General features: G+C 40.7%; 1 protein-coding gene across 8 annotated transcripts in view; it reads left to right on the forward strand.

Annotated features, from left to right (window-relative positions):
- The window catches only part of LOC131228184 (pullulanase 1, chloroplastic), a 166,046-nt gene that overhangs the window by 55,955 nt on the left and 96,799 nt on the right, over nt 1-13,292 (forward strand). For all 8 annotated transcript variants that reach the window (XR_009162745.1, XM_058224045.1, XM_058224041.1 and 5 more), the window contains one exon: nt 6,794-6,844. Coding sequence is in view for 7 of the 8 variants with exons in the window: in XM_058224045.1 (XP_058080028.1) it covers nt 6,794-6,844 (51 nt within the window). In the remaining variant the exon portion in view is untranslated. The remainder of the gene's footprint in view (nt 1-6,793; nt 6,845-13,292) is intronic.

Genomic DNA, 13,292 nt, shown 5'->3' on the forward strand with positions numbered 1-13,292 from the left:
TAACAACACTTATTTATTTAAATTGGTATGGTATACTATTTGTCTAAATTGGTTAATATGGATTCATCCACAAATCTATAGTAGTTAAAATCTTCACATTAATGCGTATGTACGCTACTTACATACTATATTCTAAATATGTTTCATTAAATTTATAATTATTGTGCTCCCTATGTACTCTTAGCCTCTAGCATTACTTGTTGTCTTTTTTTTTTTTTTTAATTTTTTTTTTTTTTAATTTTTTTAATTTTTACTTTTTTTAAATGTAACTTAGAAGTAACAATTGAGATAAAAGGAAGAAATCAAAGAGTCAATATCACTTGTGAGTTTAATGTCATAATTGTAGAAGTGAAACCAATCACTCAAATTTGGAAGAGTAGTTGAACATGGACGAATGAACTTGATTGCAGAAGAACCCATTTTGCAGTAGAAAGGAACTAAAGTGGGTGAACCAAGTAGGTGATGCCTATGTTAAAACATAGATATCCTTGCACATTTGACAACCATGTTTTGGTCAAGTGTAATGCAGGGGCATTTTCATATCGGGCTCGAGTGGGGTGGCTTGTCGGATGTAGGGGCACACTCGGGGTGGGCGGTCCGTGTGAGGCAGAACTCATGTGATGTGGGGCCCACGAGGGGGTTTCGGCTGAGGACCTAACCCATGGGATGTGGGGCCTGGGCTCTGCGATAAAGTGATTGATTCGCTATGCTCTATTAGTTCGAGCTTTTAGAGCAAGTGGTTAGTTGTCCTGCATCAAAGTGGTATAAGAGCGGGAGGTGTCATGATGCAGGGGCATTTTCACACCGCGCTTGAGTGGGGTGGCTTGTGGGATGCAGGGGTACACTCGGGGTGGGTGGCCCGAGTGAGTTGGGCCCCACCTGTGTGAGGCGGAACTCATGTTATTTGGGGCCCACGAGGGGGGTTCGGGCAAGGACCTAACCCATGGGATGTGGGGCTTAGGTTATGAGATAAAGGGATTGATTCACCATGCTCTATTAGTTCGAGCTTCTAGAACAATTGTTTAGTTGTCTTGCATCAAAGTGACATCCTTAAAGCCGGATGGTGGTTGCATTTACACCTCTTAGTCAAGAAGCCATGACCAAAGGCATTCTTGATGTTTAACTGGCGTATAGGCCATCTTTGAGTAATGGTTAGATAAAGAATAGTATGCATCATTGTTGACCTGACAACTAGGTTAAATTCAAGGCCTGGCTGTTGATAACCTTTTGCCATGAGTTGTGAATCTACCGCCTGATGAGTTGTGAACTTGTTTCTTGATGTGAGATAATAGTTGAGGAAAGCTATGCGGTGTTTGCTACAACAAACAATAGACCCATGCTATCAACTAGAGTTGATTGACATAGTCCAGTAGTTGGGCTTGGTATATCACTAAGGTGTTCTGTAACAGTAACGGTGGCCATAATGGCCACCACTGTTACCTTGACGATACGGGTCGTAATGGCTGTTATGGCTAGGGGTGCACATAGGTCGGTTCGGTCCGGTTCTGGGGTGAAACACGAACCGAACTGTTCCCAATGGTTCTAGGATTTTCAGAACCGGAACCGGACCGTTAGCGCCCCAGAACCAAATCGGAACCGGACCGTGAAAACCGGTTTAGTTCCGGATCCGTTCCACAGTTCTGGGCTTTTTAAAATCCAGCCCAATTGGTATGAGATGCATTTATATCCACCGTCCATCCAGGGATTGCATCACAGGAAACGGTGGATGTAATGTCTTCTATAGTTGAAACCTTCCTAAGGCCCATCATGATGGAAATATTTCATCCACACCGTACGTACAGAGGACCCCAACACCTACGACAGTTGAGGTGCTGAGGGATTAGAAAGTAACCGCAAACTCTACAGCACAAACAAATAGACTAACATAACAACAACTGATACAATACAAAAAGAAGCCACAACCTATTTGAGGTCTTCCACAACCAATTCCATTGTAACAACAACTGATACGATTTCATTTCCATTACTGGTTCGCTATTATTTTTACCTACGATTGCTAATTCTACAAACATTTGGGACCCACAAGGTCAGAAGCAAGAAGTTTTGTCTGACTGGGTTTTGAAGTCATAATTCATATGTGGAGAGCTAGCCAACTGCACTTTTGAGGGATGCAAGGATGGCTGCTAGATTGATTGGATTGGCTTCCGAGAGAGTATAAATGAGAAAATATATATATATATATTTTTTTACAGTATAACCAATCTCTGACCCACATGATGGATTGTTTATAAAAATGAGTAGACCATTTGTTTTGTAGTATGATTAATGTTGACCTCCCTCATTTACCTAGTCAGTAAGGATCATCCAACAAAAATCATTTTTTTAAAGGGATGGCCAACCAGGTGATGGACCCAGATGATCGATGGTTTAGATCAATGGTTCGGATCCACGGTTCGGGTCCACGGTTCAGTTCGGTTCTACCTGCCCCTAAACCGGAACCGAACCGTATCCAACGGTTCTTTGGTTTTTGGAACCAGAACCGGAACCTGTGCAGTCTAGTACTGGATCGTTTGATCGGTTTTGGTTTGGTTCCATGGTTTTACCGGTTCGATGTTTTTTTTTTTTTTTTTTTTAATTATTGAAAAAAATCCTAAAAAACCTGTATTTGCCCCGTAATGTTGATTAAAAAGTATAGAAAACTTGTATCTGCCTCATAACAGACAATTACGGGGCTGTTATAGCCTTTATAAGGGACGTAACGTGCCATTAATGGCAATTACGGGTCATTTTTTTTTCCATAACGGTTGTTACGGCCATTACGAGCCCGTAACGTGTAACGATTGCCACTGTTACCTTTACGGCCCCGTAACGGCCTTTACGGCACACCATGTATATCACTTTGTAGTGGAGATCCATGGGGCCCTTAATTCTACAACAGGGACATGGAGAAAAGTTTGAGAGAGAGAGAGAGAGAGAGAGAGAGAGAGAGAGAGAGAGAGAGAGAGAGAGACTGTTTGCTTCTGTTCCCATGAAGAACTGCATTGATCGATTCCCCTTGAGGAGAAGCGTCTGAAAACTAACTAAGTGGAAGTTGCGATCCTTTTTACAGATGGAAATTAAGCAATCCATCATTCCTCTCTGTCGTAGTTTTGTTGTTAGGTTTTGCATTGGCAGGCTTGTCTGCGGATATTATCAGGGTCAGTATTCACAAAATTTTGCCTCTCAATTTGAAGCTATTATAGGGATTCTGGATGTGAAGAGTGTATTGATAAGATTCATTCACAACCATGAATATGTCTGTATGTGAACATGATAATGGTTTCATCAGATGCAAGGCCTTGAAGTGCGCATTCGACTTCAATCCGGAAAAGGGATCTTGCTTTTCCCCATTTTGAATTTCATTTGGGATGTTGCTGTTCAATGTTTTTTAGTGAAAGTTATGGGCAACTGCTGCAAATTAAGTCCTGTGATGGCTGGTACTTGTCTTACATGGCTATGGTTTGTGTATAGCTAGATCTAACTGGAAATTTGTGAGAGAGGATGTGGATTGGGTCTGGTAATTGTGGTTGATGGCAACATGTTCTATATGATCATGTCCAAACCATGGCACGTGTTGTTGGAAAATGGGGTATGACGGTGGTGAGTGCCATTTTAGTCATATTAAGGATCTGGCTGTGCCAACAAAAGTATGGGTAAAAAAGACTTGTTATAACAAGAAGGGTAATGAGTCAGCTGGGGGTCGATGGAAGTAAGGTTTTTCAACATTCTGATGATGTATCTCATCATTGTGAAGTTGTTGTGGATGCTGGTCATGCTAATGCAAAAGATAGTCCCTATCATCAGGATGTTGGCATGTTGCTGACCTGAAGGGCTTGGCTTCATCATCAACTTTTTGTTGGTGTATTGGTGATATTTTGATAATATTGCCAATGTATCAATATTGTAAAAAATATGTTTATTAAAAAAAATTCCATTTATTATTATTATTATTATTATTTTTTATTGGCGTGTGGTTGTATGTAGTGTTTAATTTGTTGACGATAATATCGATAATATTATAATATTATCGTTATCGCAAAATGGGCGATATCGAGTGTACAATCTTTCATTTCCTTTCCGGTTATCAAAGATTTATTGGTGAAATATTGTGTTGTTGATATTCTGAAATATCGATGGATGTTTAGATAGTATAGATGGTATGGTTGGATGGATAGATGGGATGGATGGGATGGTTGGACTGATATCTTACAACAACACATGTGTTTAGGCCCCTATTAAATGGAAACTTACTATATATGTATTCTTTTCGCAATCCTTTTTTTTTTTTTTTTTTTTTTAAATTCCTAAATATGCAAATATGTGTATTTTATCATCTCCTAAAGTCTCACTAAAAAATTTCAGCATTTTCCCATCAATGTTTCCCCGCATTTCCTGTTATCGGTGAGATTATCAGTGATATCGATATTGTTTCCGTATCCCTGGCCAACAAAACGTATAGTGATACTGATACTTTGAACACTAGTTACGTTAGGAAAGTGGTTTGGTCGATTCCAAATAAGACATCTATGTAGGGAAGATCCTATGACAGTCACACTAAGTTTCTAGAACTATTAATATGCACTTGAAGATTTATCCGCCAGTAGTATCGAGTTTTTGACAAATTTTTGCAAACAACATTCTTTTCAAAAGTATATGTATGATAGTATTACTTTAAAAGAATTCGAATCGATGTTTACGAAAAACTGACTTTTCATAATAACCCGATAAGTTGGATAAGTGTGTATGTTGGCCAAGTACTTCAGATTGGGAATCAACTCCATCCGGTGTGGTCATGCGGACTAGGATATGCATTGTAAAGCTTGGGTTATTGAGTGCTATTTAGGTGGTCTCTTAGTACTCAAACACCTGTAAGAAGACAACGATGTTCCAGTTGATCCCACATCTTTGATTCTTTTGATCGTGATTTTTTGGTTTTGGTTGTTATGAGGCGAGCTAGATGGACATTCTATACTATGCCCATCCCACAACGTGATTAAGTAGGAGATGTTGGATATGGGCCTGTGGGGCCCACTTGTGGGCAACTACTAGTGGGTGGGCCCCGCATGTTTTTCCTCATTACTTCTCTCATTCTAGACTCTGTTTCGAATTTGAACTTCAAATTTAAAATATAAATTTGAACTTCGAATTTGGATGGGGGAGAGATACGGGAGAGGTTGGATGAAATAGGGATAAGTCTTATCCCATTCAAACTTATCCCTCATCTCTCGGTCCCTCCTATAAATACGGGAGATATCTCTCATAAAGGTACAACAACTGAGAAGTATCCAGGAGAGAAAAGAGGGAAAAGAGTTTATCCTCAGATTCTGTCCATTTGGCCCACCCCATCCATTGTCCAAGCTATTGATTGTAATCCCATGACATCTTAACTTTAACATTAGAGGGGTGATAAGACCCTCTCTGCTCCCATAGTGGTTAGGTAGACCACTAGACGTGCACCGTCCATCTTCGGCTTTCGAAGGTCCCTCAGATCGTGTAGACCGTTGAATCATGCGGGCCCCCACCCATCCGGGTTGTCTTTCACTTCTTGCAGAGTCGAAAGCAATGTGCAAAGAGGGCAGGCCATGCTGATGGACAAGTGCACAGATTTGAACTTGATGGCATGTTCTTTCCAATTGGGAGGGATTAATGCAGTCAAAAAGTGGGTCCCACAACCTGTCAGTTCAAGATCTGGACGAACCACTTTGTGGGACCAAACGTTCCATATGGTTGGACTAAACTGTCATTCAGTTAGTTTTCATAATTAGCTGTTTTAGATAGCTTAATTAGCAGGTTTCAGTTCGAATCGGATTACTTGGGATCCTTGTGTAGCCAGTTAAGGAATGTGACCGTGAACAATAGTCAAATGTTGGGTCAGATTGTAATTGTTTGTTGCTGAAGTTTCAGTTGTTAACAAAGAGTCCTAGTTAGTAGCACACACTGTTTGATTTACATATGAGTACTGCAATGAAGTTATCCTGGATAGGAAAAGCTTTTGTTAAATCAGTCCTATATACATGTTTCAATAGATGGAATTCTTATGATAGATAATTTCAACTGAGTTCTGCTATGCTTGTTGTGTCCTGCAATTGGACTTGGGGAGAGAAACTGCTGGTGAGATTCCATCTGGAGATACTGTAGAGAGATTCCCCACAGCTCTTTTGACCATACGTGTGTCATCCTTTTATCTTTTGGTGTGCAACTACACTAAGATGTTCAATCCCTAGTTGTACACACATTGGACCTTAACTAGCATCAGTTTACTTGGAGTTACAGTGTGTGGCACCTGTATGGCAGTTAGTGGATTTCACTACAAGTTCTGCTGTCAGTTAGTGGATTGTTGTTTCCATATTTTATGCATCAGTTTACTTGGAGTAACAGTGTGTGGCACCTGTATTCATAGTTTTCAATATGTGTTTTGTGATGATGCTTGGTTACATAGTTCTATAGTATCGTCTTGCGTCAAGAGACGCAAAGTCGATATTTTTTTTGTTACTCTTAAAGTCAACTGAGCATATCGATAAGTTGTAGTACTCAAACAGCATTAGTATATTGATCTTAGACTTGATTGATGTAGAGGGATTTGAAAATAGTTGATACATTGAATTTATGCTTTTACAATCAATCAAGTGTACTGAGATATTGAAGTCGTCAATTACATTACTATATACATTTTAAATACGATTTATGTATACTTCTGTTCATAATCTATTTGTTTTCTACTTTTTAATACTTATCATGCATTCCATGCTCCAGAGTTTTTAATGATATGTCACCCTTTTGGCTGTCTTATTAGGTTGATGGGTTCCGGTTTGATCTCATGGGGCATATTATGAAACGTACCATGGTAGGTATTTTTAACCATGCTTTTCATGTACTTTAAAACATGCTTGGCATGCACAATATTGTATTTAACAAGGCCTTCAATTTTAGTTACTTTTTGTGGAACAGTCCAGCAAACTCACTGGCGAAATTTGACAAACATAATGGAATCACCACTAGCCCATAAACCTTAGAATCCATGGAAAGGTAGAATCCTTAGAACTGAATAACCCAAGGTTAAACCTAGATATTTGATTGAATAACTCCACTTTACTGTCTAGCTTCCTAAAGATTCAAGAAAGGCCCTGGTTATAGAGAAGGAAGGTGTAAGTCACTTTCTCTTGCCACGTGCTTGCATGGTCTCTTGTTAGCGGGATTCAATATTTCTAAGATTACAGCTCCAAGAAAAAAATAATAATCCTCCACTTGAGTAATAAAAGAAAGAAAATATTGCAAGCAAACAAGGGGATGTAGATTGTAGAGAGGATGGAAATGTAGCAAGGGAATGGAAACTTCATCTAGGAGTGTCCATAGTTCTTGTGAAGGACCTTAGTCTTTAGATATCCGAGTAGGAGAGAACCCTTGAATCTTCCGTTTAGGAATGGTTTGGGAGCCATTTCTCAAAACCCAGGAGGATGAGCCATGCATCCTTGAATGTTTGACTTTTGTGTGGGATGTAGAATTATTATGTGATTGTTTTGCATTAGTATAATCTAAGCCTTAATTCTTGCACACCATATTTGAATTTCATGTCCTGCATCAAATTTGGTATCAGAGCTTAGAGTTCTTGTAGGGGAATGCATTGCATGTTTAGGGTTAGTTTGTGTGAGTCCGTCATACATCGAGTTTTATCACATATAGCTGTTTAGAAGACCGTAGTCCCTATTATTAGTTGCTGAAATTTCTATTAGCAGGGAGTTAGCAATTCACATTGCTGTAACTTTCTGTTAGTCCTTTATTTCGACAACTATATTGCTGGATTTTAGTAACACTGCGTAGTTTCCCTCATATGGAGTCTCATTGGATCATTTAGTCCCATTTAGTTGCATATAGTCGTCATAGAAAGTCCTTAGGTGGAGTTAGCAGTCGTATGCCCCCACGTACAGGTCGTGGTTGGTTTGCACCCTACACTAAACATGGAACGATTGCAAGAGTCACTAAATAAACTGTCCCACTAGATTGAGTCTTTGAGTAAGCGCTTGGATATGGACCAATGCTTTGAACAACTTGATGTGCGCATTACCCAACTAAAGGCCTCTGTCAGGACAAATCCCACCATTGGGGTATATGTCCAATCTCAGGCAGGTGGCCAGGAGGATAGACCAATGAATGGAGTTGGCCAAGGAATCAGTCATGGGCATGCGCCCGTGCACCCACCCCATGAGGGACATCAAGACCACTATTTTGAGTGGTACAACATGCATGACATTGTGGCAAGAGAGGGTACACTAGAGGCTAGTGTAGAGTTACCCACTGAGGCCATTCCAGTAGTGGATGAGTTCCGTGATGTTTTTCCTGATGATTTATCGGATGAGTCTCCCCCTAGGAGGGAAATAGAGCACACCAGAACATGGAACACCGTAATACCTACAGCCGAGTTTGCGTTTAATAGTTTTGTCGATAGGTCCACAGGTCTCAGTCCTTATAAAGTCTTTACTAGTTATAAACTTGAGAAACCTATTGATCTTGTCCCTATGTCACTGTCTCATGGGTCGTCAGAGCCTGCAGAGTCTTTTGTGCATCACATTCATTCATGGCATCAAGAAATCAGGTAGAAGATCACTACTAGTAATGAATATTACAAATTTTCTGCAGATCAGCATAAATGTTTTAAGGAATTTAATGTAAGAGACTATGATGGTCTGCATCAGGCCCGAGCGGTATCCTCCGGGGGACGTTTGTAAGTTACATGCACGTAGTGTTAGACCCTTCAAAATTATAAAACGAAACGGTGTCAATGCGTATGTGGCAAATCTTCCACCTTCCATGGGAATTAGTTCCACATTCAATGTGGAGGATCTAGTTGCATTTCAAGGGGCCATTGATGCATTGTCCAGCCTTTCGCCTAACCATCCAAATTCTCCAGACCTTTCCCTTGATCCATGGCCCCTTCCTAACCTATTTTCTCAGCCTCTACCTCCCATACCTACCCTTCCTGACCCATTTTCTCAGCCTCTACGTCCCATACCTACCTCTCCCGACCCATTTTCCTAGTGTCAACCTCCCATACCTACTCTTACCGACCTTTCTTCACAGCCTCTACCTCCCATACCTAGCCTTAACACACCCAGAGAAGAAATAGAGGATATCCTGGACCATCAGATAGTTTCAACGTCGGACGGCGGGTTTCAGAAGTACCTGGTTAAATGGAAGTCACGCCTAGCTTTAGACAGCACGTGGCTCACTAAGGAGGAGCTTTAGAGACTTAATCTTGACATCCTAGAGCGGTTTAGGAGTTTTATTTTGTCAGTGACGAAATCTTTGCAGTCGGGGAGAATTGATGGGGACATCACGCGCACGCACGCCGCCCCCTATGCACGTACGCACGAAAGAGGGCCCCACCGTCAATCTGGCTTAATGAAGACGTCCAGGGAGGGCCTTCTAGTTAGAAGACGGAGTTTTGATTCAAAGAGTGGGCCCGATAGTCAAGAAAAGCCCATCATGGGATCTCATGATTGTGGCCCACTAGTCGGATTGATTTTATATTTTAAGTTTTGCTTATTGTTATTATTTAGAACATCATGAATACTTTGGATTTCTTTGTTTGGTTTTTATTTTAGTTACTTTATCGCCAAATAATAGGTTACGCACATGGCGCAAGTTTAGGGGTATAGGGTTTTCCCTATAAATAAGCACCCTTTGTAGTTCTTTTGATTCATTGAAGTAGAAAAAAATTCCTGCATGTTTTTCTGCTCTCTGAGTTTCTGAGTTGTGGAAAAATTCAAGTGGGTGCGAAGCCCTCCCTTTTCGAAGGGCCAACTACCATGGTGCGAAGCCACGTTTATCCCAATCCGCCCCTTCATCTTATTTCATCCATTCCACGATCATCTTCGCTTCAAATCCTCTTGTTTTGCAGCTATCTGTCTTTCTTCAGCTAGTTTCTAGAATCTGGCCTTGTAGGACGGCTGAAACTTTGACGAAGCATCGTGCCTCAACCGCACATCAGATTGTACGAAATTTAGAGGGTTTGAAGCCCCCCCCCCGGCTGACCAAGGTCAAGGAAGCCGTTTTGGGATTCGGGCCCCCACCACACGTGCGACCGGCCTCCTACGCACGTGCGTCCGACCCAGGCCCGCTATCCGCACGCGGGAGCTGTTCCAAGTTCAAGTTTTCTTCCTATTGTTCCTTTTTTCTTACCTATTTTCATAACCCTAGTCCTAGATTGCATTATCCTTAATTTATTTGCCTCTTTTCTCGCCCTAGGGTTCCTTGAATTGAAATTGGGGAATCCCTTGGATTAGGGGCTGATTGCCATGCATGTGTGGATGATTACTATTTCCCTTTGTGCATCGTTTGGTCCTTAATTTTACTGATCCAGTCCTAGCCTGTATAGGCCTGGACCTGTGCAGATTCCCCTTTACTTGAATGTTTGACTTTTGTGTGGGATGTGGAATTATTATGTGATTGTTATGCATTAGTATAATCTAAGTATGAATTCTTGCACATCATATTTGAATTTCATGTCCTGCATCATTATTCCAATGTTACCTAAATCGCCAACTGAAACCACGATCCTGATGATGGGTCATTTGCAATCTGGATCACTATTTTTACGAATCTAGAATTATTCATCTGTACGCCTACTATAGATTACGTTATTATATAAATCTATTGTTAGAACCTGTAGTTTTATACTTTGATATATGCAAGTGTGCGTATATATAACATTATGATAGGTTCTTAAAAAAAATGAGCATTCCTATATATATATATATATATATATATATATATATATATATATATATATATAAAATAAGTGTTTGAGTTATCGGTATCGCTACAAGTTTCGTTGGCCGGAGATAAAGATATAATATCGTTATCGCCAATAATATCGCCGATAACCTGAAATGCTGGATAAAAGGGGGAAAGATGGAGAAAATGGTGGAATTTTTTAGTGAAACTTTAGGACATGCCTAAATACACATATTTACATATTCAGGAATGAAAAATTTGCAAAAAGAATGCATTAAATTAGAAGTTTCCATTTAATGGGGGCCAAATGGCATGCGTTGTCATAAGAAATCACTCAAATACACATTTTTGGCCATGTTTCATCCCCACATGGAGTGACAAGGTGGCTCGTAATCATTGTCTGGATCTTGTGGCAGTTGAGAGTGGTACTGTTGCCCAACATGTTGGCGGTAGATGGACGGCATGGATGAAACACATTCATCATGGTGGGGCCCACAGAGCACCGACCACCAGCCATTGGCTGGTGGCAGGGGGCGTAGCCAATCCGTTTCCTTTGGCTACGGATGTTGTTAGTATCCAATCCACGCTCGTTTCAATAGCATCCGCGAGACTCAGATTTCCTTCCTGCGCTGCAAGCTTAGGTGGGGCCCATTGTGATGTTTGTGAAAAATTCTCCCCGTCCATCTGTTTTTTGAGTTCATTTTAAGACATGATGCCAAAAATGAACCGTATCTAAAGCTCAAGTGAGCCTAAAACGTGATAATTAAACATCCACAGTTGAAATATTCGTGGGGCCACAGAAGTTTTGATTCATGCCAATATTTTTGTTTTCAGTTAATCCCAATAGTAATGACTTTTTTAACGGTATGGATGGCATCTAAACATCACTGTTGAACCTAGGAAGGTTTCAACGGTAGGAATTTCCCTAACCACATTTTCCTTTTAGTACGGCTGACTTGAGCTTTGGATACGGTTCATTTTTGGCAACGAGTCCTAAAATGAAATCACAAAATGGATGGACGGGGAGGATTTCTCAGAAACATCATAGTGGGCCCCACCTAAGCTTGCAGCGTAGGAGTATAGGGAAAGGCTTCTGAGGAAAATCCGCGTCCTTGATCCACGCCGCTGCAGAAACAGATTGGCTACTCCCCCTACCATGCTCTGTGGGCCCCACCACAAGGTATGTGTTTCATCCATGCCGTCCATCTATTTTTATAGATAATTTTATGATATGAGAAAAAAAAATGAGGTATATCCCAATCTCATTTGGACCACATTGCAAGAAACAGTGTTGAATCAATTTTGACAATTAAAAACTTTTTGGGGGCCATAAAGGTTTTGGAACAACCTGATCTTTATTTTTTCCCTTCATCTGGGTCTGTATGACGTAATTAACAGATTGGATGTCAAATAAATAGTACAGTGGGCCTTAAGAGGATTTAAATGGTGGATATCCAATCACTACTGTTTTCTCGTGGCGTGGTCCACTTGAGTTTTAGATCTACCTCATTTTTTGGATCAAGCTCTAAAATAATATTTAAAAATTAATGGACAACATGGATACAACATATGCATCATGGTGGGGCCCACAGAGCACCGACCTGCACTGTCAAAGCCCCACCCGATGGAAGCCAATTGCGTACTGGGTAAACTTTGTGGGGTCCACCGTGATTTATGTATTTTATCTACTTCGTCCATCCATTTTAACAGATAATTTTAGGTCTTGAGCCTAAAAACGAAGTATATCCAAACCTCAAGTGAACCACACCGTAGGAAATAGTATGAATTGAACATCTACCGTTGAAAATTTCTTGGGGGCCACAGAAGTTTTGGATCAAACTTCTATTTGTGTTTTCCCTTCATCCATGTCTCTGTGATCTTATGAACAGGTTGGATGAGAAATAAACATCACTGTCGGCCCTAGAAAGGTTTTAACGGTGGAAATCATTATTCCAATTGTTTCCAATGGTATGGTCCACTCGATCTTTTGGTACGCTTAAATTTTGGTCTCAACCCCTAAAATAAGATGGAAAGACGGATGGACCACATGGATAGACCAGATACATTCTCGGTGGGCCCAACAGAGTGTACTCAGTACGATAAGAGCGTATTGAGTAACTATGTACGCAATCCTATTTCACGCTCGCCCGATCCCTAATTTACGTAGAACCCCGAAAATCCCTCTCTCCATCCAGAAATTTCAAAATTTCGTCTCCTTCCCATCAATTTCTCCAGATTTTCAACCAGAAAATCCCTCTCCCTCATCCCCCCCCCCCCCCCAAAAAAAAAAAACCTGTATTTTCCAACAAGATCTCGGCCCGCAAGCGGATTCGAGAAGTTGCAGAGGATTTTTTGACGGAAAAAAAGAAAATTTTGGGGTTGAATCTTACCGAAAATTGCCGATCTGCACTCAACAGCTGTGAATTCGCGTCTTCCTCTAGATCCGGGCAAAAAAATAGGTATTTTTTGAGTTTTTTGGATTTTATCGTCGACAACTACCTCCTTTTATCGATAAAGGAGGTTGTTGGCTACAGTTCCCACTCATGGTTGGTGGGAATAGC

Source organism: Magnolia sinica, chromosome 15, assembly GCF_029962835.1.
Source record: "Magnolia sinica isolate HGM2019 chromosome 15, MsV1, whole genome shotgun sequence".
Lineage (NCBI taxonomy): Eukaryota > Viridiplantae > Streptophyta > Magnoliopsida > Magnoliales > Magnoliaceae > Magnolia > Magnolia sinica.